At 51.1% G+C, this 22,754-nt stretch overlaps 12 protein-coding genes across 12 annotated transcripts; 7 read left to right on the top strand and 5 right to left on the bottom strand.

The window, feature by feature from the left end:
* Window positions 1-258: 258 nt before the first annotated feature.
* Window positions 259-2,018, top strand: CC77DRAFT_747430 (hypothetical protein). The gene has a single exon (XM_018533064.1). It carries the CDS (start codon window positions 672-674, stop codon window positions 1,977-1,979), a length of 1,308 nt encoding a protein of 435 aa, XP_018388211.1. The 5' UTR covers window positions 259-671; the 3' UTR covers window positions 1,980-2,018.
* Window positions 2,019-2,151: 133 nt separating this feature from the next.
* On the top strand, window positions 2,152-3,826 carry CC77DRAFT_747124 (hypothetical protein). The gene is made up of 2 exons (XM_018533061.1): window positions 2,152-3,361; window positions 3,420-3,826. Exons 1-2 carry the CDS (start codon window positions 2,336-2,338, stop codon window positions 3,804-3,806), a joined length of 1,413 nt encoding a protein of 470 aa, XP_018388210.1. The 5' UTR covers window positions 2,152-2,335; the 3' UTR covers window positions 3,807-3,826.
* A 1,056-nt stretch (window positions 3,827-4,882) lies between these two features.
* On the top strand, window positions 4,883-6,097 carry CC77DRAFT_747136 (hypothetical protein). The gene is made up of 2 exons (XM_018533062.1): window positions 4,883-5,795; window positions 5,851-6,097. Exons 1-2 carry the CDS (start codon window positions 5,143-5,145, stop codon window positions 6,077-6,079), a joined length of 882 nt encoding a protein of 293 aa, XP_018388209.1. The 5' UTR covers window positions 4,883-5,142; the 3' UTR covers window positions 6,080-6,097.
* A 547-nt stretch (window positions 6,098-6,644) lies between these two features.
* On the top strand, window positions 6,645-7,561 carry CC77DRAFT_931446 (P-loop containing nucleoside triphosphate hydrolase protein; the record flags this gene model as incomplete). Its single annotated transcript, XM_018534216.1, has 2 exons — window positions 6,645-6,786; window positions 6,837-7,561. 2 exons carry the CDS (start codon window positions 6,645-6,647, stop codon window positions 7,559-7,561), a joined length of 867 nt encoding a protein of 288 aa, XP_018388208.1.
* A 421-nt stretch (window positions 7,562-7,982) lies between these two features.
* On the top strand, window positions 7,983-9,494 carry CC77DRAFT_931540 (tRNA isopentenyltransferas-like protein; the record flags this gene model as incomplete). Its single annotated transcript, XM_018534219.1, has 3 exons — window positions 7,983-8,048; window positions 8,101-8,301; window positions 8,349-9,494. 3 exons carry the CDS (start codon window positions 7,983-7,985, stop codon window positions 9,492-9,494), a joined length of 1,413 nt encoding a protein of 470 aa, XP_018388207.1.
* CC77DRAFT_1018758 (hypothetical protein) lies at window positions 9,191-10,252 on the bottom strand. The gene is made up of 2 exons (XM_018524687.1): window positions 9,933-10,252; window positions 9,191-9,873 (listed from the first exon to the last, which is right to left on the bottom strand). The coding sequence occupies exon 2, from the start codon at window positions 9,858-9,860 to the stop codon at window positions 9,549-9,551; it is 312 nt and encodes a 103-aa protein (XP_018388206.1). The 5' UTR covers window positions 9,861-9,873; window positions 9,933-10,252; the 3' UTR covers window positions 9,191-9,548.
* Window positions 10,253-10,431: 179 nt separating this feature from the next.
* On the top strand, window positions 10,432-12,236 carry CC77DRAFT_1093241 (hypothetical protein). Its single transcript, XM_018529672.1, has 3 exons — window positions 10,432-11,372; window positions 11,431-11,788; window positions 11,877-12,236. The coding sequence occupies exons 1-3, from the start codon at window positions 10,758-10,760 to the stop codon at window positions 12,185-12,187; spliced, it is 1,284 nt and encodes a 427-aa protein (XP_018388205.1). The 5' UTR covers window positions 10,432-10,757; the 3' UTR covers window positions 12,188-12,236.
* Window positions 12,237-12,367: 131 nt separating this feature from the next.
* On the bottom strand, window positions 12,368-13,214 carry CC77DRAFT_1059662 (hypothetical protein; the record flags this gene model as incomplete). Its single annotated transcript, XM_018528265.1, has 3 exons — window positions 12,368-12,946; window positions 12,996-13,134; window positions 13,186-13,214. 3 exons carry the CDS (start codon window positions 13,212-13,214, stop codon window positions 12,368-12,370), a joined length of 747 nt encoding a protein of 248 aa, XP_018388204.1.
* Window positions 13,215-13,875: 661 nt separating this feature from the next.
* On the bottom strand, window positions 13,876-15,046 carry CC77DRAFT_1059661 (ABC-type Fe3+ transport system; the record flags this gene model as incomplete). Its single annotated transcript, XM_018528264.1, has 3 exons — window positions 13,876-14,359; window positions 14,412-14,546; window positions 14,598-15,046. The coding sequence occupies 3 exons, from the start codon at window positions 15,044-15,046 to the stop codon at window positions 13,876-13,878; spliced, it is 1,068 nt and encodes a 355-aa protein (XP_018388203.1).
* A 904-nt stretch (window positions 15,047-15,950) lies between these two features.
* CC77DRAFT_931568 (hypothetical protein) lies at window positions 15,951-18,249 on the top strand (the record flags this gene model as incomplete). The annotated part of the gene is made up of 3 exons (XM_018534223.1): window positions 15,951-17,474; window positions 17,539-17,619; window positions 17,665-18,249. 3 exons carry the CDS (start codon window positions 15,951-15,953, stop codon window positions 18,247-18,249), a joined length of 2,190 nt encoding a protein of 729 aa, XP_018388202.1.
* A 57-nt stretch (window positions 18,250-18,306) lies between these two features.
* Window positions 18,307-19,970, bottom strand: CC77DRAFT_931413 (Phosphoenolpyruvate/pyruvate domain-containing protein; the record flags this gene model as incomplete). The annotated part of the gene is made up of 2 exons (XM_018534210.1): window positions 18,307-19,798; window positions 19,864-19,970. The coding sequence occupies 2 exons, from the start codon at window positions 19,968-19,970 to the stop codon at window positions 18,307-18,309; spliced, it is 1,599 nt and encodes a 532-aa protein (XP_018388201.1).
* Window positions 19,971-20,498: 528 nt separating this feature from the next.
* CC77DRAFT_746848 (MFS general substrate transporter) lies at window positions 20,499-22,200 on the bottom strand. Its single transcript, XM_018533060.1, has 3 exons — window positions 21,889-22,200; window positions 21,267-21,837; window positions 20,499-21,215 (listed from the first exon to the last, which is right to left on the bottom strand). The coding sequence occupies exons 1-3, from the start codon at window positions 22,018-22,020 to the stop codon at window positions 20,575-20,577; spliced, it is 1,344 nt and encodes a 447-aa protein (XP_018388200.1). The 5' UTR covers window positions 22,021-22,200; the 3' UTR covers window positions 20,499-20,574.
* Between the last annotated feature and the right edge of the window lie 554 nt (window positions 22,201-22,754).

The following is a 22,754-nucleotide window of genomic DNA, read 5'->3' as shown; positions in this document are numbered from 1 at the left end:
TTTGGAGCGTTGACGCGGACGTGCTTTTCACACCATGCGACTCCGGCTATGTTGTAGTCTACTAGAGTTGGGTGGGGCTTATCAGAGCAGGACTGCATCATGGTTACATCTAGGTCGTTAATTGGGGGTGCGGTGGGTGCAGAGGTGGCCAGACCCAAAAGAAGCGATTTTACGAGATATTGGTACTTCATAACGACGTCTTTGAGCTGTATCTTCGACTACTTAGACGTTTTCCTGGTCGTTGAGCAAGATGGATACGTTTCTTGCTAGCCAGATCAGTGGTCGTAGTATGAAAGTGTGGTCTTCGACGTACGCGGATCAGTGCAGCAGTGGAGCTGTCGTTATATACGCTATGCATGTCACACTCTGACTGTACTGTCACAGAGTGGTACGCTATAACCTTCTGCAAACATACGCTCCTATTCATACTTCAATACAGTTCACAGCGTTACTTGAGTATAACGTGCATCAGCTTCGATGACTGAGCCCCCAGAAACCATTCACTGAGCGAGTTGCTGGCAGAGTATACCATGATCGCGACGCGATGAAATATCCTCTAATGTGTAGTGAAAGACCGTTAACGAGTACGTACCGCTGCGTCCGTGAAACGAACCCAGGAATTCGACGCAGTACTTCTTCCTCTATACCGCTATACCGCTATACTCTCCGGTATGAACTACAACGTCTTAACCCCCAATCTACACCTCAACCGCGCCGCAAACGTTAATATGGGCAAAGTGAAGAAGATCATCCGCTCAATGCGCGCTCGGCTGACGACATCAAGCTTTGGAAGGAGCGATGATTCCACGAATTCGTCCATACCTAGCATGAGGAGCAGATCAAGATCAACTTCCGAGACCCAAGCAACGGTCTGTAGCGGATCACGAACAACAACAATCTCCAACTTAGTATCCGAGGAATCTCTCTGCTCTATTACTGCGATACTAGATAGAACGCTGAGTAACGTTCTTCCCTTCAGAGATCAGGTCAATAGGAATATAGGCCATCTAGACGCACGAGTCGCTCTCGAAGTCAACACTACCATACTGCGTTTCGTCGAGAGGTTACCACTTGATGAGCTGCAAGCCGTTGGTCGAGGGTCTACGGTCTCCTTTCTCCCCAACGACAACGACACGATAACTAGTGACTCAAACTTGTCTTTCGCATGCCGCTCAGCAAGGGAAGTCGAACGCGACCATGCAGCCCGCCGACGTGGGCACGATGGGGGCGTCGCGCACGAACAACTCAATCGCGTATTTCCAGAGTTCGCCGAAGGATCGCTTGCCAGATCAAGGGCGCTGAATGTCACTAGTGTGGAAAACAGCATGGATAATCCGTTGGCAATCCATTCAGTGCGACAATCAAAGCAGGAGTATACGCAACGAAAACGTAACAATGACGCGAATCCGTTTGGTGGGCTTGCTGATCCAACGCACCACGATAAAGTCAAACATTGGCTCATTGACCAAGAAGACTTCAGTATAAAGGCAGAGGCGGAATCTTCGGATCCGCAATACCGCAACGTTGATCTATCGTTTAGACCGCAAGCACATATGGATCGCACCCCTTCCTTCACAAGACGGTCGTTCGACTCCTGTGATCTCTTTCTGGAGTCTATTGGTCTTCTGGTCGCTAAGAATGATCATGAAACCATTGGCGACGAAGATTTCGACAATCTGCCAGACTGGTCTGATGTAGAGGACGATCCGGAATATAACGTGTTTTTTGAGGAGCCGGAGTATCAGTGGTCAGAAAGCGCAGCATCATCCAATTTCACTGCGGAGCTGGAAAGTGCGACAGACGAGCTTGTACGATCTCCGCAGCACATGATGAGTGACGAAGAGGCGCTGCCAGATTGGTCGGACGTGGAAGATGAAGCAGGATACAACAAAGCCGAAAGGCAGTCGTTTACAAGCAACCGCAGTAGTGCGAAAGGCGTGCCAGATTTGATTATGCCTGCAGTATACCTGCCTTCTTGATTTCCAGGTGTCGCAAACAGCGATGAAGTCACGTCGAGAACAGGGCCAGAGCAGGAAGAATGCTCATCAGAGGAGTCGTGGGATACCAAGACGGCGACCATTCCGGATTGGGAACTAGCGGATTCGCGTTCTGGTCAGGAGCCGGGCTGGACTCGCGCAGTACGACGGTTCAGGGCCAATGCGCGCCATCGTCGTTGTCGACACCTCCACCCAACACGAACGGACTACTTAATGTGCCGGTGACGTCGCCCACCTGCCCATCGCAATTCGCCTGCCCTCGTCGTCGTCTCTACTGACAGCGACTCTCCCGACCCCCCGGCGACCGCAGAACCCCCCACGGCCGCAGCGACGGCACCATGTTGAAACCGCTGGCTGGCCGTTTGGCACGGCGGCCATGGAGATTCCTCTTCCCCGGCCTCCTGATCTTCTTCTTCATATACACTCTCTCGCATCGGAGAGCGTCACATCCGCAGGCGCCAGTCCACAAAGCGAAGACAAAGTCGTTTTTCCCGCCCCTCGAGACCAAAGCCGCCAATTCCATCGAGCTCGACTACTGCCAGAATTTCCCTACAAAGCTACTCGAAGAGGTGCAGGTCGTCCTCAAGGTGGCCTCGGACGGAGCACACGAGACCAAAGCACACCTCAGCACCGTATCGAGCTGCATTACAAACCTCATCATCGTGGGTGATCGGGAAGAGCGATTGGGCGACCGCCATGTTATCGACATCCTCGCCGAACTCCCCAAGAGCTACCAAAAGGACAACGTGGACTTCCAAATCTATGTCGAGCACAAGAAGGCACACGAAGGCGGGGAGACGGTCAAGGAGCAGCAGCGGTCCTTCAAGCTCGACCGCTTCAAGTACCTGCCCATGGTAGATAAGGCATACATGACAAACCCCTCGGCAAAGTGGTTCGTCTTCATTGAGTCGGACGTCTACTTCTTCTGGGACACCCTGTTCCGTCTGCTTAGCCAGCTCGACGCCTCGCAACCACACTATCTGGGTGAACCGCACAAGGGATCCGAGGGCCGCCAGTTTGCCTACGGTGGCGCAGGCTTTGTTCTCTCCCAGGGCCTCCTCAAGCAATTGATTCCAGCCAAGAGCCCAGGCTCGACCGACATCCCGCGCGAGAACCGACTAGGCGTCAGGTACGAGCAGTGGGTCAAGGAGGAGCAGCGCGGCGACGCTGTGCTTTCCTACGCCATCCAAAACGCTACTGGACACAAGCTCGAGGCCATGTACCCGACCTTCGCAAGCGACAAGCCTAAGGATGTCACGACCACACGTGACAAGTGGTGCGTCCCGATGCTCTCGCTGCATCAGCTCAAGCCCCAGCAAATGGAAGACTTGTGGAGATGGGAGAGGACAAGGCCATACAATACTGTAAGTACCCCGCGGCCTCCAAGTTTTGGCATGCAACTCGATTAACACTACTGCGCAGAAACCATTTACCTACTCCTCGTTCCTCTCCTACACGCACAACTTCCTGTCACAGGGTCCCTCAAAGGAATGGTGGGACAACCTCTCGCAAGCGCCCGTCCCCAACGACCGCCCTGCGCACCGCAATGCCGGCTCGTGCGGATCAGAATGTGCTAATGATGGCAACTGCCTGCAATGGTCTTACTCTCAAACTGTGTGCCGTCATGCCGACTACATCAGGCTTGGGGATGCTGTAGACAGGGAGAACGGCGGTCAAGGAGAGTTTGTTAGTGGTTGGGATACCGGAAAGCTACGCAATATGGGCTTCGGTGTTGAGAGCGAAAACGGCCAGAGACAATTCTACGAGGGCTGCATCGAAGCCACATGGCTGACCCCGCAGCAAGTGTAGACACGTAATCGGTCGGCAGTGTATAAAGGCGAGCTTGCATTCAAGACCAGTGGCACATAGGGAGGCGTTGCGGTTGCGTTTGCTTGTCACCACGTTCATGCATGGCGTTCTGGGTTGGCACATCATTTTGGATATGTGGAGTGTCGAGAGCAGCGCGTTGAGGAAGCGCCATGTTGACAGGAAGATGGGAATCAGGCTGATGGACCTCTTGGGCGACCATAATATGAACAGAGTTTGAGCATGGACTCAAGGCATAAATTCACCAGGCGCAATGATACCGCGGGTGTTAGAACTGTACTGCAAAGGATAATAGCACACATCTTCTCACCGAGCCTGACGTCCCTTGCATGTACGATGGATAATCGTCACGCCAGGGAGTTGATGACGATTTTGACCAAGCCGGTACAAAAGTTCAGGCGGTGGCCGGAGTATCAACGTCCCGCAATACCGCAAGTAAAGAAATAAACTTCTTCCGCTTGGGCCAGCTGATCGCCGCTGAACGGCCGTTTGCACTTCATACACACCCTGACAAGACACGATACTCCCATGTTAAGATCATGCCCAGCATCGCGAACGACTCTAGAGCCACGTCGATTACATCGCCGTCCATCAATGCTAGTTCAGATCATTGCGATTCGGTCGCATTCCCGGTGTTGATGAAACTTGGCTGCAATGGTGTGTTTGACGGCGCCATTCGGTCGCTTTTTGGAAATGTCGGAGTGCGCTTTTGGTCCGCGCATGAAATTGCGCTGCGAGCAACGAAGACTGCACGTGGTAGTCGAGATGGAAAACGGTACAAAGAAAAGTTGGGTTGAAGGATAATGACTACAGAAGATCGACACTGTCGTTTGTCGGCGAAATGCTTTGCTTACTGCCTTTAATCCTCTCGATTGACGAAGGTATCGGGATGCCGGACCGTCCGGTAGTTAACTAGCAGCCGTGCACTTTACCCCACATCCTGGTTGAGGAGCCTCATGACAGAAGTGTCCCAGCTATATTTCACCTATATTGATGCGGCCTTACCCTGACGTCGTCGGGCCTACTATAGAATATTCCATCGTTCTTCCCCTTCCCCTGCCATTGGCCAACTGGCCCATCTTTTGCAGTAACCCAAATGAAGGGCGCGAACATCCCTTATTTCGGAGCGTGGAAAATGCCGGACGCGTTGGCACCGCAGTGTCCATCTAATACGCGAACGGGCTGGGATGGTGTTGGGGTAGATACATGTTCAGTCATACGTTTTAGAGTTGTATAAAGAGTTGTCTCCACCTGCCATCTGGTGTCTCATCCACTTCAAGCGCATCCACAGTCTCGACGACATTCTCTAACCATCGCCATGTTCACTCAGTCATTCTTTACCCTGGCCTCAGTTGCCTCCGGCGCACTGGCTGCGCCATACCTTCACCCGCACCCCCACGCCAACGCCGTTCGCGCTGAGCCCAAGTGCCCCATCGTTTTCGATGGCCGTGTCCCTGTCAACACCACACCCACCTTCTTCGACTCGGCTTCTACCAACACCATCTTCAACGCCGACTTCGTCAAGGGCAACAACCTGACCTGGTCGCAAATCCTCAAGTTCCCCAACGAATCATCGCGCTTCGACGGCGACAAGTTCAAGGCTGTAGAGGTCACCATCTCCGACGAGTCCATCTTCCAGAAGCAGCAGGGCTTCCGCCGTGCAGGCCTCCAGTTCCTCAAGGATGCCGCTGACGGTGAGGGAGGCAAGGGTGTCAAGACTCTCCACTTCAGCGTCAAGCAGGACCCTGCCAGGCCCTTGAACCTCACCCACGAGTACCTCAACGTCTGGCACGAGGCTGCCGACTTTAGCAACAACCAGATTCAGTTCCAGACTGGATCTCTCATCGGAAAGAGCGATGCCGACAAGAACCAGTTCAAGATTCTTGACCGCGACAGCAAGTTCCTCTGGAGCGTCCCGATCGACCAGACTCAGTGGCAAAACTTTGCCCTGAAGCTCGACTTCAACGCCAAGTACGTTCATTCACCTAATACAAATTGATCATTGTGGTACTAACAAGACCTATAGCAAAACCACCATCTTCTACTCTGCCGGCCAGGCCCCACTCAAGCAGGTCGCTGGTCCCCTCACTGTCAACCTTCAGGGCGGCGGCCAATACCAGATGGGCATACTCAAGAAGCCCACTGGTACTTCTGATGTTGCCAACGCTGGTTTCCAGGAGGCCAACCTTGACGAGGGCCAGATCTACGGTGGTCTGTTCCTTGAGGACTCTATCAACGGCTGTGTTTCGCTCTAAGTGCACTGTCAGACGCAGATGCATTAGTGGGGTTGACTAGTGGTTGTATATAGTGGGAAGTGAACTTTGTACATATTCGTGTGGTTTTAGTTTGCGCGGTCTGTGGCCTGATTGAATCGCATGCATTTCGCTTCTTCGTCGGATGTGCAGTACACGTTGTGGAACGTCTCTCGTGATTTGCGGTCGTTCTCCAGATATCGTTGCTTTTCTATGTCCAGGCATTGAGGCTGCCCAGGCTCGTGTCGCAGTATCGGAGATCCCCGGCGTTGTGATGGTATGGCACCGCGGACCGCATTGACTCACAATGCATAGCTGGCCTGAGTCCACTGCAGCCACGAATGACGGGGCGATGCTGAAAAACTTGAGGTTGAGAAGAAGTGCCGTTTAAGGTTCAGAATATTGCCTGCCTATCTTGGCCTAGCGTGCTTATTGGCGGAATGATGGCATCACTCATGTCGACTTACCGATCTAGCCCACCGAGATGACTCCACCGCAACCAGCCTACAAAATGTAGTCTCCTCCCACCAACAGTGTGACAGCCGTTCACACGCAAATCATAGTCACAATGTCAAACACAATCAACGGCAAGGAAGTCGCGCCGTCGATCGACGTGAAAAACCTCAGCTATGCCTTCCCAGATGGCTCAAGTGGGCTGAAGGATGTTTTCCTAGACCTACCACCTGGTAGCAGGACACTTTTAATCGGAGGTATGCGACAACAGGAATGGATCTCAAAAGGGTTCAACTGACAGTTCCAGCCAACGGTGCGGGTAAAACCACACTTCTCCGCCTCCTCTCCGGCAAGCGCATGGCCCCCTCCGGTACCGTCCACATCGCGGGCATCGACCCCTTCAAGATGGGTCTTGAGGGTGTGACCTATCTTGGTCTTGAGTGGGTACTCAATCCCATTGTCCGTACCGATATCGACGTGCCCACGCTTCTATCCTCCATTGGCGGCGATCACTACACCGAGCGCCGCGACGAGCTCGTACGCATACTTGATATCGACCTCAGCTGGCGCATGCACGCCGTATCAGATGGCGAGAGGAGACGTGTACAACTCGCCATGGGTCTGCTGCGACCGTGGACCATCTTGCTGTTGGACGAAATCACAGTTGATCTAGATCTGCTGTCGCGTAGCAACTTCCTCAACTTCCTGAAGAAGGAGACACTGGAGCGTCCATGCACTATCGTGTATGCGACTCACATCCTGGACAATCTCGCGACATGGCCTACACATCTCGTGCATATGAGCTTGGGCAAGGTTAAGAAGTGGGGTAGCGTCGAGGAGATGGACGTCAAGGTCGAGCAGGGCGAGCGCATGTACACTGGAAACAGTCAATTGGGTGAGCTGGTATTGAAGTGGCTACAGGAAGACCTGACAGAGAGAGGACCAAGAAACGGAAAGGGTGAGGGAGCGACATACCAGAGTCTAGAGGGCAAGGGCGGTTATGGAGCTGAGAAGAGGGTGGAAGACAAGTGAGAAAGAAGTGGAAAAGAATACATTCTCGACGCGCTTCAACAATGCGCGTCGACGGAGTTTCAACAGGCGTTCGGGCAGCACTCAACGATGATACCCCATCAGATTCAACAACGATATTTCATTCGTACCAACATTCCGAAGATATCTGAACAAATCCACGAATTCAAATATATGGCAACCCTACACATTCTCTTGTTTTTCAACTTCTGAGTCCCTTCACCAGTCGTGCTGTGATTCGATCTGTCTAAACGGGAGATTTCTATGGGATCGGCTTCCTGGATGGTTGGGCTAGCGTTGAAGAGGAAAAGCGCATCCCCGCTCTACGCTAACCAGCATTTTCGGCCACTCAGTCATTCGAGACCCTTTCAACTATTTCGTCGAATGCATGTTACGGTTTGCAAGAGCATTTAGTAGATACAATATGGCCCAAACGCCGCGCAAACCCCTAATCACTATTGTGGGCGCGACAGGTACGGGCAAATCAGATGTAAAGCCCATGTTGCTCATTTAGACCATGTCTTGCTGACCACAGTAGGTAGTTGGCTGTGGAGATTGCGCGAAAATACAATGGCGAAATCATCAACGGAGATGCTATGCAACTGTACCACGGGTTACCTATCATCACGAATAAGATAACGCAGGATGAGACGAAAGGTGTGCCTCACCATCTCCTCGGCTGCATAAGTCTTGAAGAAGAAACTTGGACTGTAGGGAAATTCGTGGGCGAGGCTTTAAGAACAGTATGATTAGAGAGAACTCTTTTCCGGAGGAACACTGACGTATCTAGATCGACGAAATCCGAAGTCGAGGCAAACTACCGGTTTTGGTCGGTGGCACTCATTACTACACACAGTCACTCTTATTCCAAGATGCGCTGGCAGATGAACCGGAGCTAAACTTGAACGAGAACAGCCAGCCTCTTCCGATACTAGAAGAGCCTACCGATGTCCTGCATGCGAAGCTCAGGGAAGTCGATCCCATCATGGCCGACAGGTGGCATCCCAACGAGCGGCGCAAGATTCAGCGGTCACTTGAGATATACTTAAGAACAGGCAAACCAGCATCGCAACTCTACAAGGAACAAAAGTTTCAACGCGACGCTCTTGCTGCTCAGACGGATGGCGCGGCATCTGACAGTCTTCGCTTCGAGACCCTCGTATTCTGGGTGCACGCAAACAAGGATGTGCTGCATCGTCGTCTCGATGGCCGTGTTGACAAGATGATCGCTCGAGGTCTTCTGTCTGAGGTTGAGGAACTGAGTAGCTTCCGCGAACGCCACGAATCCAGTACGGGCGCCATTATCGACCAGACTCGCGGCATTTGGGTATCTATAGGATACAAGGAGTTTTTGGAATACCAAAGCGCTCTTTCCGATGATGCGAAGACGGCCCCTGAGTTAGAGAAGCTTAAGAGCCTAGCCGTCGAGAAGACGCAGGCTGCCACCCGCCAATATGCCAATCGGCAGATCAAATGGATTCGGATCAAGCTTCTTAATGCGTTGTTTGGGGCAGGTCAGAAGGGCAACACATTCCTAGTTGATGGGTCTGATATATCGCAATGGGAGGACAAGGTCGTAAAACCTGCCACAGCCATCACCGAACAATTCCTCTCTGGCCAGCCACTGCCACCACCCTCATCACTATCACCAGTTGCAGCTGAAATGCTGACGCCAAAACGCGAGTACGATTTGGGACAGCGACCAGACCTCTGGCAAAAGAAGGTCTGCGAAACATGCGGTACAACATCTATTACCGAGAATGACTGGATTTTACACCGCCAAAGCCGCGCCCATCGACGAGCAGTAGGTGCGAGAAAGAAGCAAGAGAACGCTTCAAAGATACGAAAAGGTGGCGCCGAAGATCCAAAAGCAGAGGTTGTTGATGTTCTCGAACACTACCTGGAAACTTTTCCTGCGGAACAAGAGCTCAAATGAGGGGTGAGCTGATATGCTGGCTTTATGTTACCACCCTAGCGCAATCTTCTAGTCTCAGCATGAACACCCGCAGGTGCCCGCAGGATAGACGTTACAGTCGGCACACCCAGCATCCACGGCAACATTCGGCGCACAAGCCGCATCGCTTCCACACGTCAACCAACCACCCGAACCCCCATTCTTGGCCAGCCAGCACCACTCTCCTTTGCTTCCACACTGCCCGTTCCAGCAATAGCCGTTTTCGCAACCGTAGTTGCGCACAGCGCAGGCTTGCGCGCTGACATCTGCGAGAGGATGGGGCTGCTCGAGAGCCTGGATGGTGACGGCAGCACCGAGAAGAGATGCGATGATAGCGGTGAATCTCATGACTTCGGTTGGTCTGTTGACAGCATCAGTCACGTTTTGGACGCTGAAGCGTTTCGAATGTCTAGGAACGGCTCTTACTACTTTGAGCGTGTCGTTGGTCTTGTACCTAGGGTAGGGTTTGGAATATTGATCTGGATGTTTCTGAAGGACAAAGCAGTGATGGCTACTGTATGATTCTCTCGCTGTCTTCTCATCCTTATATACCTCTTTCGACACCCTTGTATCACCCCGACTATCAAGTAACGTATCCAGCGCTCACTCTACACCGATTTCTGTGCATTCAACGCTGCAGTACTGGTAATCTAGTGTAACGACGATTGATATCCATGACAATCATACGAAGCGGTGTAGAAAATGTCACAATGTTCTTGCTCGTTCATCAGGAAGCTGACGTTCAACGCTGTTACACTGCGGTTGTATGCTTACATGGGTACAAGTACCGTAACCAATCGGTTCTCTCGAAGCTAAGAAACACTCCACCTCATACGATATCATGTTCACCATTTTTGAATATACTGTGAAAGTTTATGTATATTACTGCTGCATCTCAGCTTACACGGGGTCGACCTTCGTGTTGTACCTTGATGAATATTGACCTGTTTGACACCTCAGTGCTCCAGCGCGCCTGCCTTAGCATCTCAACGTGCCTTTCACTCTCACCTGGAATACACAGCTACCCAATTTCCGCAGTTAACATGTTCGCTCGTAGCCTAAATGATAACCCACTACGACTTCTCACCACTCCCTTGCATGACTAGCATTATTCTGTTGGTTTGTGTTGGTTGAGCTCTATCATATTCGCTTGTCTGGTGAAGATTACAGCTAGCACCGCCTCCACTCCTTCCTTTTCTTGCCAGCTCGGACTCACACTCACCTACAACACTCCGAGTAGACAGAATGAAGCTCTATTGGATTATATTAATCGCAGGTCTCATTGCCCTCGGCGCGACTGAGTATCTACAGAATTTCACTAATGACAAGGCCGTCATCAACGGTAACGCTAAGGCTCTTGGGTACCAGAAACTCTCCTCTAGAGGCGATACAGACTCCGACCCCGACGACGATTCTGACGATTCTGACGACTCCGACTCCGATGACGAAGACGAGGATGATGACAACGATGATGGCTACACAAACCCTGCTACCGATAAAGTCTGGTTTGACTCACAATGTCGAGGAGCAAAACTTATGTTTGCGTCTACTCAAAATCCGCCGGAAGCCATTCGATTCGTGAATCCTTTGACATCTCCTTGGGATGGTGATATGAAGCACGAGCTTGCGACATGGGGTTACAAAGAAGATGTTTCTGACCCTGATGGCGAATGTGAAATCGGTGCACTCCAGCCAATGCTCGATGAGCCGAAACTTTCTAAAGTGAACAATCTTCACGGTGGACCAAATCATTGTTTATCTGTATTTCACGCCGATAGCGATATCGTGGAAAAGGATCCACAAGGGAGAATGCCACCTCGCAAGAAGCAGTATTATACTGCCAACGGTCGGAGATACAGGGTGAGCTTATTCGTGAAGTTCTTCTGCTGTCTCTTTACTGACACCTTCCCACATCTAGGTCACAACGGCCTATGCCACCATCATCATCAATCCGCAAGCCGGTCTAATCTATTTCCTTCGGCGCGGTTCTGCCGTAAAAGAGGCCCGTGATCTATGGCGTATACGCAAAGGAGACCCAGTTCCGTCCGATGAGTTGCCAGCTTTACGTGCGAGTTCAGACCTAGCATGGGGGTTCTGGAATCGAGTAAGGCGCGATAAGTTGGCAGAAATTCATGGCTTTGTGTCTATGCTCATAACCAACGGCGAGACGCGGAGAATCATCGATAGGATACTGAGGGAGCAAGAACTAGACAGGGTGCCCCTCTGGCCGGGAATCGACGTCAAGATAAACACCCCGCAGTATATGGCTCTTCTGGGTACGTTCGCGTGTTACACCTCTTTCCAATACTTTTTCAAGGTCTCGCGTGCCTCGAGTTCTGGATCGAACTAACAACGTGCTCTTAGGCAGTCCAAACGGTAGAGCGGTAGGTTACTTTCTTGCTCAACATAAAGCACAGATAGGTGGCAATCGTTGCGTCAAGACTATTCGTATTTTCCGTGGAGACGCGATGACAGAAATGCCTAATTTACTCTTCGCCGTTGAGTGGGCGCCCTCTCCACCAGCAAATGCACCGACGGATCCAGTGGAGGAATGGTTACCCTATCCAGATGATGGTATGGGAGCTCTCACGGATATTCAAGTAGGTAATGTGGTCAAGAGGAGTGACGATGGAAGAAACATGGTGAGGAGTCACAAAGTTTGGGTGAAGCTGTAATGTCTGGAGTTTCTCCCATTTTATCAAGCAAAATTCCGGACAGCCAGCTCTCTGTATGTACTGTTGATGTTTTGCAGAAAAACAGCTCTCAAGATGTTGTCCCATCGTATCCACTCTGCATTGTCTCGAGTTGCTGAGCATCATATTCCACCCAGATAACCAGAGAAGCACCCCTAGCTCTCACTTAGATACAGGAAGATATTGATGGGAGCAACAGTAAGGACAGAAGAAAGCGTGGTTGATTTTGCCCATGACATCAATTTCGACAATCTTTTTAAGGCACTTGACGCACTTAGCGCGATCTTTCCCTCCAATCTTGCCACGCTGAAAGTGAAGTGCCACGTCTGCGGCGAAGGTCGGGTAAGCAAGGAGCCATGTTTCGAAATCTTCGGTGTCGAGGAGGTCGTTGTGGTGTTCGAAGATGACAGCGGTGATGAGGCGTCCCATAGGTCCATCAGCTTTGACCTCAGTACCGTAGTGAGCCTTGATCGAAGTGGTGAGTATGTCTTTTCGATCTTTGACAGCGTTCATGAGAACGGCCTTGATATCTTCTGCTGCCGGTTCGTAGATTTGTGCGACATCGTACTTATCAGCGACCGCGTAAATCCCGATGGGGATAAGAACGCACTTGCAGTCATCGCTGCCAGCCAGCCTGACGATCTCGTCTTTATCGTAAATGCCGGTGTAGATAAACTTGAGGAGGAAATCGAAGTACTCGGGCTTGTCCTCGTGTAGTTCTATAGTGCTCTCGGATGCTTCCTGGAGATAATTAGTATGTTGTATTAGTCACCATAAGACATTTTCTGACCTTAAAACTACCGGTAAAGGCGTTGAGAAAGTAGCCAGATGCGAGGCACAGTACAGCCTTATGTGCATGGTACTCGCGCATCTTGCCTTCGTATACTTGCTTGATCTTGACATCTGAGAGAGTGGGGTTGTTGAACATCCTGTAGTCAAGTTATTTTTCGGCGCTCGGAGAACTAGCAGGTTTTACTTACTTAGCGGCTGCTCGTGTTGATCCAGACATGGTGAGGAGTAGTTGACCAGGAAGAGTCACAGCTAAGGCTTGCAATAACTGGATGAGTTGTGTGCACATAACGGCATTTGCACCTAGATAATCGAGCACTTGCATCAAATAGGTTAGCGGGGACTGTCGCGGTGTAGGCGCGGTAAATTACTGCATCTGGTGAGTGAGCGAGTGATGAAAGTGAGAGAAGAGCCACAAAACGTTTGGAGAGACTGATATTGCCTCAAGAAACTTGACCTCTTGCCGCTTGCAGATTGCTGTCTATCTCTGGAGCTATTCACCGAAAAAGACCTTTCCATGTCTGAGGCCGTGATTTTCTGGAACCTGACACGCGTGAGGTATTCTGACGAACTATGAACGCTTCCTATGGTGTCAGAGTAGCCACCAAGTAAGGAAGTCCTGCATGAAAGGCAATGTCAGTATACAAAGCGGGTATAATCGAACTTGAAAAGAGACTCAAAATGAAGAAGATGGAAGGCGAGATTCTTAAAAGTATGGGCAAATTGGTATAGAACACTATGATAATATATACTACTCGAATTTGACCGATTGCTTGGACGGACGCATATCAGGCCCTGCGTCGCTTGGAGGTCTACACGACTTTTCAACTCACTTGGCACTCGAATGCGTGGCTTTCTCGATCCTTAATGTGAAAGTACGCTCACAAGTCGTCAATGAGCGGGCTAAGACCTTGGGCAGTGCCGATCTTGTCTTCGTAAAAGAACCTTCGCCTTTCGACATTGTTACGGTCTGCCATCCACGTCGCGAACGCAGGAGCATCTGTGCCAGGCTGCTGGAGGATGGGCTCCGCACCCTTACCCGCTGGGATATCCTCGCGAACACTCCAGCTGCCACCGGTTTGGTGTTCGTCGCTGAGCATGAAACTATGCAGCAGTTTTGCGCCTTCGGGGTGTGGTGCCTTCTTCAAGATGGCGCCGGTCTGAGCCCAAGAGGTAAAGTTAGCATCGCTGGGTAGTGAATATCTAATCGGTAGCTGGTCCGTGAATGACGAGCCTCCAGTGAAGGTTACTGCGCTGCTGCTGTTGGCGGCACGAACGAGCGCGCCAGGGGTTGCTGTGCCGCGTACCCAGCGAGGGTTGTTGGCAAGCAGCGCGTCAAACCATTCCTGGCCAAGCTCCTGTAGGCTAGAGATGTTGTTAGTCGATCTTTATACGAAGTAGGATGGAATAGACTTACATGAGCTCGAACTGGTATAGTACTGCATCATCATCGTTGGGATAGGTCAGAACAATCTTGTCCTTGAACTCGGGCTTGGTAAAGTCTTGGTACGATGTCGGTAGCGTGCTAGTCTTGTTCATGTTGGCGGAGATTCTATTGTTGTTTTAGCTTGTGGAAGAGATGCCAGTTTGGAGAGTATCATACCCCCAGTTGAAGATGAGCAGTCCACTGTAGGCTGCATCCGCGTCCTTGAACACAGGGTATACCTTGTCGAAGTTCAATGGCGCGTAGTTCATCAAAGCACCTTCTTTCTTCCAGCGTGGATAATCGTGCAGCGTTTGCAGGATAATGCTATCAACGTAAACATTGTCGGCTGCCAGCTGATCATCAAGATTGCCGTCGTGGTACTTGGATAGATCGACAGTGACGTTGAGCGTCATGTTGGGGAACCTTGTTTCGAAGGCTGTTTTCAACCCATTCTGTTGGGTTTTCTCGTCACCGCCATGCCAAAGAGTAACGACGCCACCTTCGGCAAGAGCTGCTTTGTAGATCTCATCAATGCTGCGTGTTTCCCGCTCGAAAGTCGTGTTTGGGGCATAAGCTGCTAGAGAGGCTCCGGCAAAGAGTGCCAGGCTGGAGAATGTAGAGCGCATGATGGTTTGCGTCGGTCGATTGCTGAAGTGGTGGCGCAGTTACAATCGAGGCACAGCATACCTGCATCTTATACTGAAGAAAACTCTACTCACAGACCGTTACGCTAACGATGCTATCACTACAGATTGATTACGATCACTGTCTCCTGTTCTGCTTGAGTAATCGCGGAATTGTTCCAGCTGTGTTCGGTCTTCGGTCCTTTAGAACTTGTTCGCGGACCGAAATGAGGCTGAGGCTTCGTAACATAGCGTGGCGCGGACGTCATGTAGCAGTGTGAACGACGTTGTAATGGCAGTCGCTCATCGACCAAGCCTTCAAAGACATAGTGAGGAGCTCCTGGCACATGGAGTAGCGTGCCGACACATGTGCTGCCAGCTTCATAGCTCTCGACAGCACCGGTTAATAGACACGAACAGTTTCCCCAGCGCGGGCCGTGCGGGTGTAGTGGAACTTAGTATGAAGAAGCCCGGAAATCCGCACAGACCCTTCGGCTCTAACAAACAAGCTTCTTCGGATGGCGTCAGCCGCCTGCATGTCATGCTGGCGCGTGCGGCGAGCTGTACCTGGCAATTGGAGATCATGCATGAGACTACAGTACTTGGAATTAGAATGAGAAGTAGTTGTTCGTCTTCTTGATGAAGGGTGGTGTCACATTGGAGCGACTTCAGACCAGGAGATTTGATGAGCGGGGCATGACCTTGGAAGTGGAGATTGCAGGTCAGTCACGTGGACGCGTAGCCTCTTTCGGCATCGTTTCCCATCCCTATCGCGTGCTGATCCGGCATCCGGCATTGCTATCACCGCGACACCCTGCACTGCCTCGAAGTGCGCTATCACAATACCAAACAAATTGCGACTGATAGCGTGATTCAAGCATGGAAGGAAAACCGAAGAGCACAAGCGATGGAGCATGAACCTGCCAGTCCCTCACAGGAGCCGGCACCCAAAAAGCAACGGACCTTGGCTTGCCAGCGATGTCGCTCCCGGAAACAGAAGTGCGAAGACCGTCGACCATGCCAGAACTGTATCAAAGGAGATGAAGATTGTCTGCCCACCCAACCTGCGCCTCGTCCACACATTGAAAGCGAATATGTGCGCATTCTGGAACGACGCGTTGCTGAGCTCGAGTCTTTAGACCCACAGCATAGTCTCGACCACCTCGAGAGACCTTCTGACAGGCCTGATCAAGAAAATAATCCCGACACATCGCCGGCGAGCAGTGGGATTCGAAATGGCGGTGTCATGGGCGCGATTGCCAGTCCACCGGTTCAACGAACCGTCCCACCGCGACGCTCGTCCATTCTTTCTGGCTCATCGCCAGGTTACGCTATAGCTCCTGGTCTCGATGATGAGCCCGACCTTAATCATCTCGTCTTCGGACTAATTGCATCGCCATCAGCTCAGTTCTCAACTCACGATGCTGCTATCAGTCCAACCAACCCGGGACCGGCACCAGCCATTATGAATAGCGCACACGCACTGATGGCTACCATGTCTCCAGAGCTAGAGGAAGCATTGCTTGACGCGTATCGCGAGCGTGCTCAAGCTCAGTATCCCTTCTTCCATTGGGACACATTCCTCACATGGCATTCGGAATGGAAGCATTGCCTCTCCTGCGACCTCAAAGAACGAGCATGGCAAGGCTTTTTCGTCAACCTAGTGTACGCAACATCTTTAGTGCTTCTGCGTCAACCGTATGCGGCAGCACTTAATGCGCGAGAGTTTTACAACAGTGGAATTTCGCTGCTACCGGCTGTGCTACGTCAGCCAGATAGAATTCTTCAGGTGCAAGCCTATCTCCTGCTATCCATTCATGCACTGCATCAGAGCTCCACGGAACGTATTATTTCTCTTGCGTCCACGGCTATGCGACAATGCGTTCAGCAACAACTACATCTCGGTGAGATGGAGCCGCCATCAGCGAACGTTCAAACGAGGCTTATGATTCAAGTCCGTCGACGGTGCTTTTGGTGTGCGTATTTGCTTGATCGACTGGTCATGTCATCATTCGATCTGCCTCCATCGATACCAGACTATATGATAACCGTAAGACCATTTGCTAATATCGAGGACCATGAACTATGGGAAACCGCTGCGATTACTCCGCCCAGTCATGACTTACCTGACTCTCAGCATTATACATGCAACTCTTCAGCGCTTCATATACTCCAGTGCAGGCGTATACAATCCGAGATTAGTGCCGTTACACTTCGATGGGATTATGACACTCAGTTCGAGAACACTTCGGATTGGCGAATAAGAATTCTTACAGAATTGGACAACTTTAAGTCCCGTGTAAAGAATTTCTCAGATCCACAGTCGAAAGGCTACACGTCGCAACGTTGGCAAGCTATGATTTATCACTACACGTTGCTCATGCTCTATCGGCCAACAAAAGCCAACGTAGTCGGGTCTGCTGGCGACTGGGTAAGCCATTACTGCACGGAATGCACATTAATCACACACTGACTTTGTATTCTCGCTTCTGCAGTCAGTCCAAGCCAGCAGTCAAGCTTGTTTAATGTTTCGAAGAACCCAGATTGATCGTCAGATTGCTCAACCATGGCTTGCAGTGAGTATGATTCACGTCCGATGATGCTCCCGCTAATATCAGCAGCTTCTCGTTCAGTTCCAGTCCGGCATCACACTGCTGTACTGTTTCTGGGCTACTCCACCAGAACAAAGAACTGAAAATTACTTTTCCCTTGACGTTCCCGACGCGTTACGTGCCTGCTCCAATATTCTGGCGATAATGGCAGACCGATGGGCCAAGGCGGAATGTCTGAGAGACGTCTTTGAATTACTGGCGCGCGAGATACCGCTAGTCGATCGACCCAACAAGCCACCGACCCGATTATCAGACAAAACGGTCACGGCGATTCAAGCGCACCTCCCACAGGTTCGTGCACTAGTGGTGCATCGCCCCGTGTTACGCATGATCGATGAGATGATACACGAAGACTTTCCTCGCTCCATTCAACCTTCTCAGCCTCCGTCAGTCGCTGGCATGCTCGGCCCAACCCAGCAGGAATCTGAGGATCATTTCAACTCTCAGCTACAGCAAATCAATGCAAGTTTTCAGATGCCATTCGCCATGCAACAGCCGTTCGAGTATGGAATGGCGGAACCTGGGCTTCACGATCCGGATGTCGAGGGGCTGCTCTCATTCCCTGGCGTTTTCGATTTCGACGGCTGGACATGAGGCACCAATGAAGGATGAGGTTTTATCAACCATGATTTGTTTAACATATTACAGCTATCAGTGTCTCTGGAAGTTGGCAGCCTTCCCTTTCTCTACAATTGACTCTCCTGCGACTGTCTCAAAGAATGCATCTGCCAGGTACCCACCACAATAGCTCAATTTCTCGAAGCCGTCCGTCATAGGCTTTGAATTAAGAGCTGGACCTTGGATCGACTTCAAGTAGCCAGCAATACCTTGCTCCTGCCACATCTTTGCGAATTGTTCCGTCACCATGTTCAGGCCTTGCAGACTCCAGATCGGTTGGACCTGCCACACGATTCCTAGCTTGGCAAGGTCAAGATGTAGGTTCTTAACATGATTCTCACTGAAGCCGGCTTTCCCAAAGTCGTAGTCGCCGGTGTAGCCAAAGGCGAAAAGTCTGTCCGGGTACACCTTCCGAACTTCTGTGTGAAATTCAACGATGTCTCCCCAGTTAGGTAAATCCATACGTGCCCACGTTACGTCTCCAAGCGGTGCAGCGGCGATGGCACGCTCGACGATGCCTTTGACGCAGCTTTTCAGCATATATTGACCCATGGCTGATCTCGATAGCTCCCAGTCGAAAAACACTTCCTGTTGGACGGTCTTGGTTGCGATATTGCGACGATCGGACAGGGACGCGAACTTCTGTTTCGACAGCTCTGCCTTATATGCGGCATACTCTTCTTCCGTCGCAACGGCCTCCACAGCTTCGTCGAATGTCTTGATTCCCGCTTTGGCCTTCCACTCGTCTCGTGCAACCTTCAAATCTTTACCTTCGATCTGTGCGGCCTGAAGGCACTTTTGCAGTGGCTCAACCTCCTTCGTTGCGCCCTGCACGTATTCATGGTCACGCTCATCGACGACACTGGTGATGAATTCAGCATGGTCTGTATCGCAGCGGCACAACAGTAGCGTCTCCGCGCCCATGACATCAAATTGCATCCGCACAGCTGTCAGACGATCCAGATATTCCTGAGTGGGTACAATAGTTCGCCCTTGACCAATTGTGAACTTCTTCATGCCGATGGCTAGGTCGTCGATGTGTATCATAGCCACACCAGCGTCCACGAACTCGCGTGCCATTTTCATCGTACTAGTGAGGCTACCGAAGCCCATATCGCCATCCGCGACGATAGGCGCCATATAATCCCAGTTCTCCAGTCCTTGTCGCTCTTCGATCGGATGTCGCAATCGGTACTGTCGTTGTCGCTGATCATGCCAAAGTTGGCTCTTGAAGATCTTTGACACAACCTTCGGCACGGTATCCCAAGGGTAGTCGGCGTGGTCCATTCCCGGGAGTGCGACTTCTGAGAACCCACATAAAGCACCAGAGACGTAGACGGTTTGCTGGTGCTTGGCCATCTGGGAAACCGCAACGGGATCTGTAGTACCGAATGTCAACTCGCATGTGCCAGCTTTGTTGTGGGCGTGCAGTTGATTCCAGAGCTTGATGGCCTGGGTCGAAGAGGCATCTGAGGGTGCGGGAATGGACGTTCGAAGCGCGGCTATAGTGCTTGCAGAGTATGGTCTATGTATGAAATCAGCTCAACTCTATTGTGAATCAGTTTGTAACAACTTGCGAAGTTTACATACCGCTTCAAGTGGGATTGTCTTGCGGAGCTCCATTGCTTCTCAATCGCAGCTACATCAGCCTCGAAAGCCTTTTGCTCATCTTCAACTGATATCTGAAGTTCTGGCATGGTGTTGGATATGTTGCGATGATATATGATTATGTTTATCGAGTTCTGCAGCTTGGAGGATGATTTGTCTACATCGAAAGGGTACTGACGACCATTTATCCATAAAGTTTCGTCTTCTTCTTGTGGTAGCTTTCCTAATGTGCGATGCACGAAAACGATTGCAACCCTTGTCACCTAGCATATGCAGGGTATGTAGCTCCCCCACTACGCAAAGGTGCATGAGCTGGGTGCTGTCGCAGCATCGCACTTTGAAGTCCGACACACTCCGTTATCAAGGGACAAGCCAATCCACGAGGTGCTCCACTTTTGGCGTGCGGGGACGTATGCCTGATCGGTTCGCGACTTCCGATCAACGCGAACACAGTTTCATCCACTGGGATAGACATTTGACAAGCAAATTATTGAGTAGTCTTGCTGTAGCAAATGATTACATATGTTATTGGCTGTATTGATCTTGATCACAATGTGGGAAGTCTTTAGATCACAACTAGCATCCAACACGAATCGATGACACAAATACGGCGAGAGTTTTGGAGGCATTGCGCAGTCGTTTGTATTCTGATCCTGCAAACCCGTATATATTCCACCTCATCTTCTTTCGCACCTACCATACATATCGGAAATGCACATTCTGCTTATCAGTCAGGTCGCGGAAGTCGGTATCTGCATGTACTCTCCCACCCTTGTCGGAATCAATCCGATCGCGCCTCCGGTTCTCGTACCAACAGTATGTTGCATACATGGCGATGGTGATGATCGATAGCACATAGCTACCCAGAACGGCACCCATACCAAGTGGGTACAGTGGGGCTTGATCAGCCTTGAAGAACTGTGGAGCGATAATATTGCTAACACAGTAGGCGATGAAGACCAGCGCATTGACTGTGACTTTCTTAGTATGGCCCGCGGTATTTGCCGTGTTGATACCAAGTGAAACAATATATGGACCAAGGTAAAAGTATGAGCAGTATAGTGCCGCGAGACGTCCGTTATAGTTGTCGAGGGGCAAGACGTAGAGGAAGACTGCGGATATCATGCCGACGATGATACCAAACATAACCCAAGCAGTTCGCAGCTGCTTCGCAGGGAAGTATTTCGCGGTCAAGAAGACCCCACCGTTACATACGTACGATGCCACGGTTTGTAAGATACCGGTAGGCATCGTGAGGAGCGTCGAGCGCTGTGATGTATAACCGAGGCCTTTGATGATAAGAGGCGTGAAGTTCGTTAGACCGCCGTTCGGAACTTGGGGTTGTTAGCTCATGTCTGTAGTGTTGGTACCTCAGGTTTCCTTACTGCTAATCCAAATGTGAAAGAAGAACATCAGCCAAGTCTTCGGGTCGAGGAAGGCTTCGATCATCTGTTCCTTCTTGAACGTCTTGTTTTCCACTCCGGTCTGATCTTGCCGGATTTTGTCGATCACAATTGCCTTTTGCCGTTCCGTAACAAACTTCGCTTTGACGGGATTGTCAGGCAAGAAGATGCCGATCACACAAGCCCACACAATGGTCATCGCACCTGTAATCCAAAACATGGCACGCCATTGGTGTTCGCCTGCGAGGAAACCGATTCCATAACCAATCGGACCAGTGAAGCATACTGAGAGTCCAGTATACATCAGGCCTGTTCGAAGTGGTTGCTCACGTCGAGGATACCACATGCCGATGATAAGGAAATTGCCTGGTACGATCGGCGCTTCAAGGGCTCCAAGCAGCACACGTAGTGCAATGAGAGTTGGGAAGTTGTTTGCGAAGCCGGTCGCGATGAGTATACAGCCCCAAAGGAGTTGAACGACGAACATGAGCTTGGCGATCGGAAAGCGCTGGAGGAGGCTGCCGCTAGGAAGACACCATACCAGGTAGCCAAACTGTTCATCACCGTTAGCAGTACAAATGCGACGCTGACTAGACTTGCTTACATAGAAGGCACTGCCGACCCAGCTATATCGATCTCCGGTCAACCCGGTGTCAGCCCGGAAGCCATACAGGGCAGCCGTAGCTGTTGTAACTTTGTCCATAGCGCCCAGCGTGATATTGACTGAGACGTCCATTAGTGCATGTTTGCCATGATCTCCTGCCTCAAGCACTCACACCACAACAATGGTACGAGACGCAAATCCAGCTTCCATCGTAGACGTGTTGCTTCCTTTCTGGTGTACGCATTCTCGCCCTCAAGGTGATGGGCGTAGGCAGCAGCGACATCAACATTGGCTGAAGCGACTTCGCCGATCTTGACGGAGTGCGTATCTTCGACGTCGGCAGACGACATGACCTTGCTATCGTCGGCCATGATATTGGTAAATGGGTGAAGATTAGGACGCAAAAAGAAGTTCCTGTGAGGTGTTTCGAACACATTCACCAGGCTCGTGATTTATACAAGAGCTGGACCACAACCAAGAATCATATCACGAATGTGTATCTTGGTATCTCGTTGGGTGTCACTATCTCCAGCTAGACAGCGGTTGAATGTGATATGGGTCATTAGAGGCCAGCTCGATAAGACTATCACTACATCCTTGACTCGTGGGCGCTCGTTTTCTCCGCGTTTTGGCGACGGCAATGATCAACCGGTTCGCATGCCCATGTACGTTGCTTAGCGTTGAGGGAACAAAGAGCTGACGCTTCGGACTCTCGACTCCGCCAGTGGGTCACGGCCGAGCGTGGACTACCAGGCCATCCCACTATGCCTCAATAGTGCTAGCTCCGAGGCCCTCAAATCCCGAGAGCTGGCATCTGTATGGGTAGACGACATAGATATGCCATGAAGTACGCATGCGGCAAGGTG

The sequence above is a fragment of the Alternaria alternata genome, assembly GCF_001642055.1.
Source record: "Alternaria alternata strain SRC1lrK2f unplaced genomic scaffold CC77scaffold_6, whole genome shotgun sequence".
In the NCBI taxonomy this organism is placed as follows: Eukaryota; Fungi; Ascomycota; class Dothideomycetes; order Pleosporales; family Pleosporaceae; genus Alternaria; species Alternaria alternata.
The sequence above is the reverse complement of the archived record's forward strand: the minus strand, read 5'-3'. Positions and strand labels throughout refer to the sequence as shown.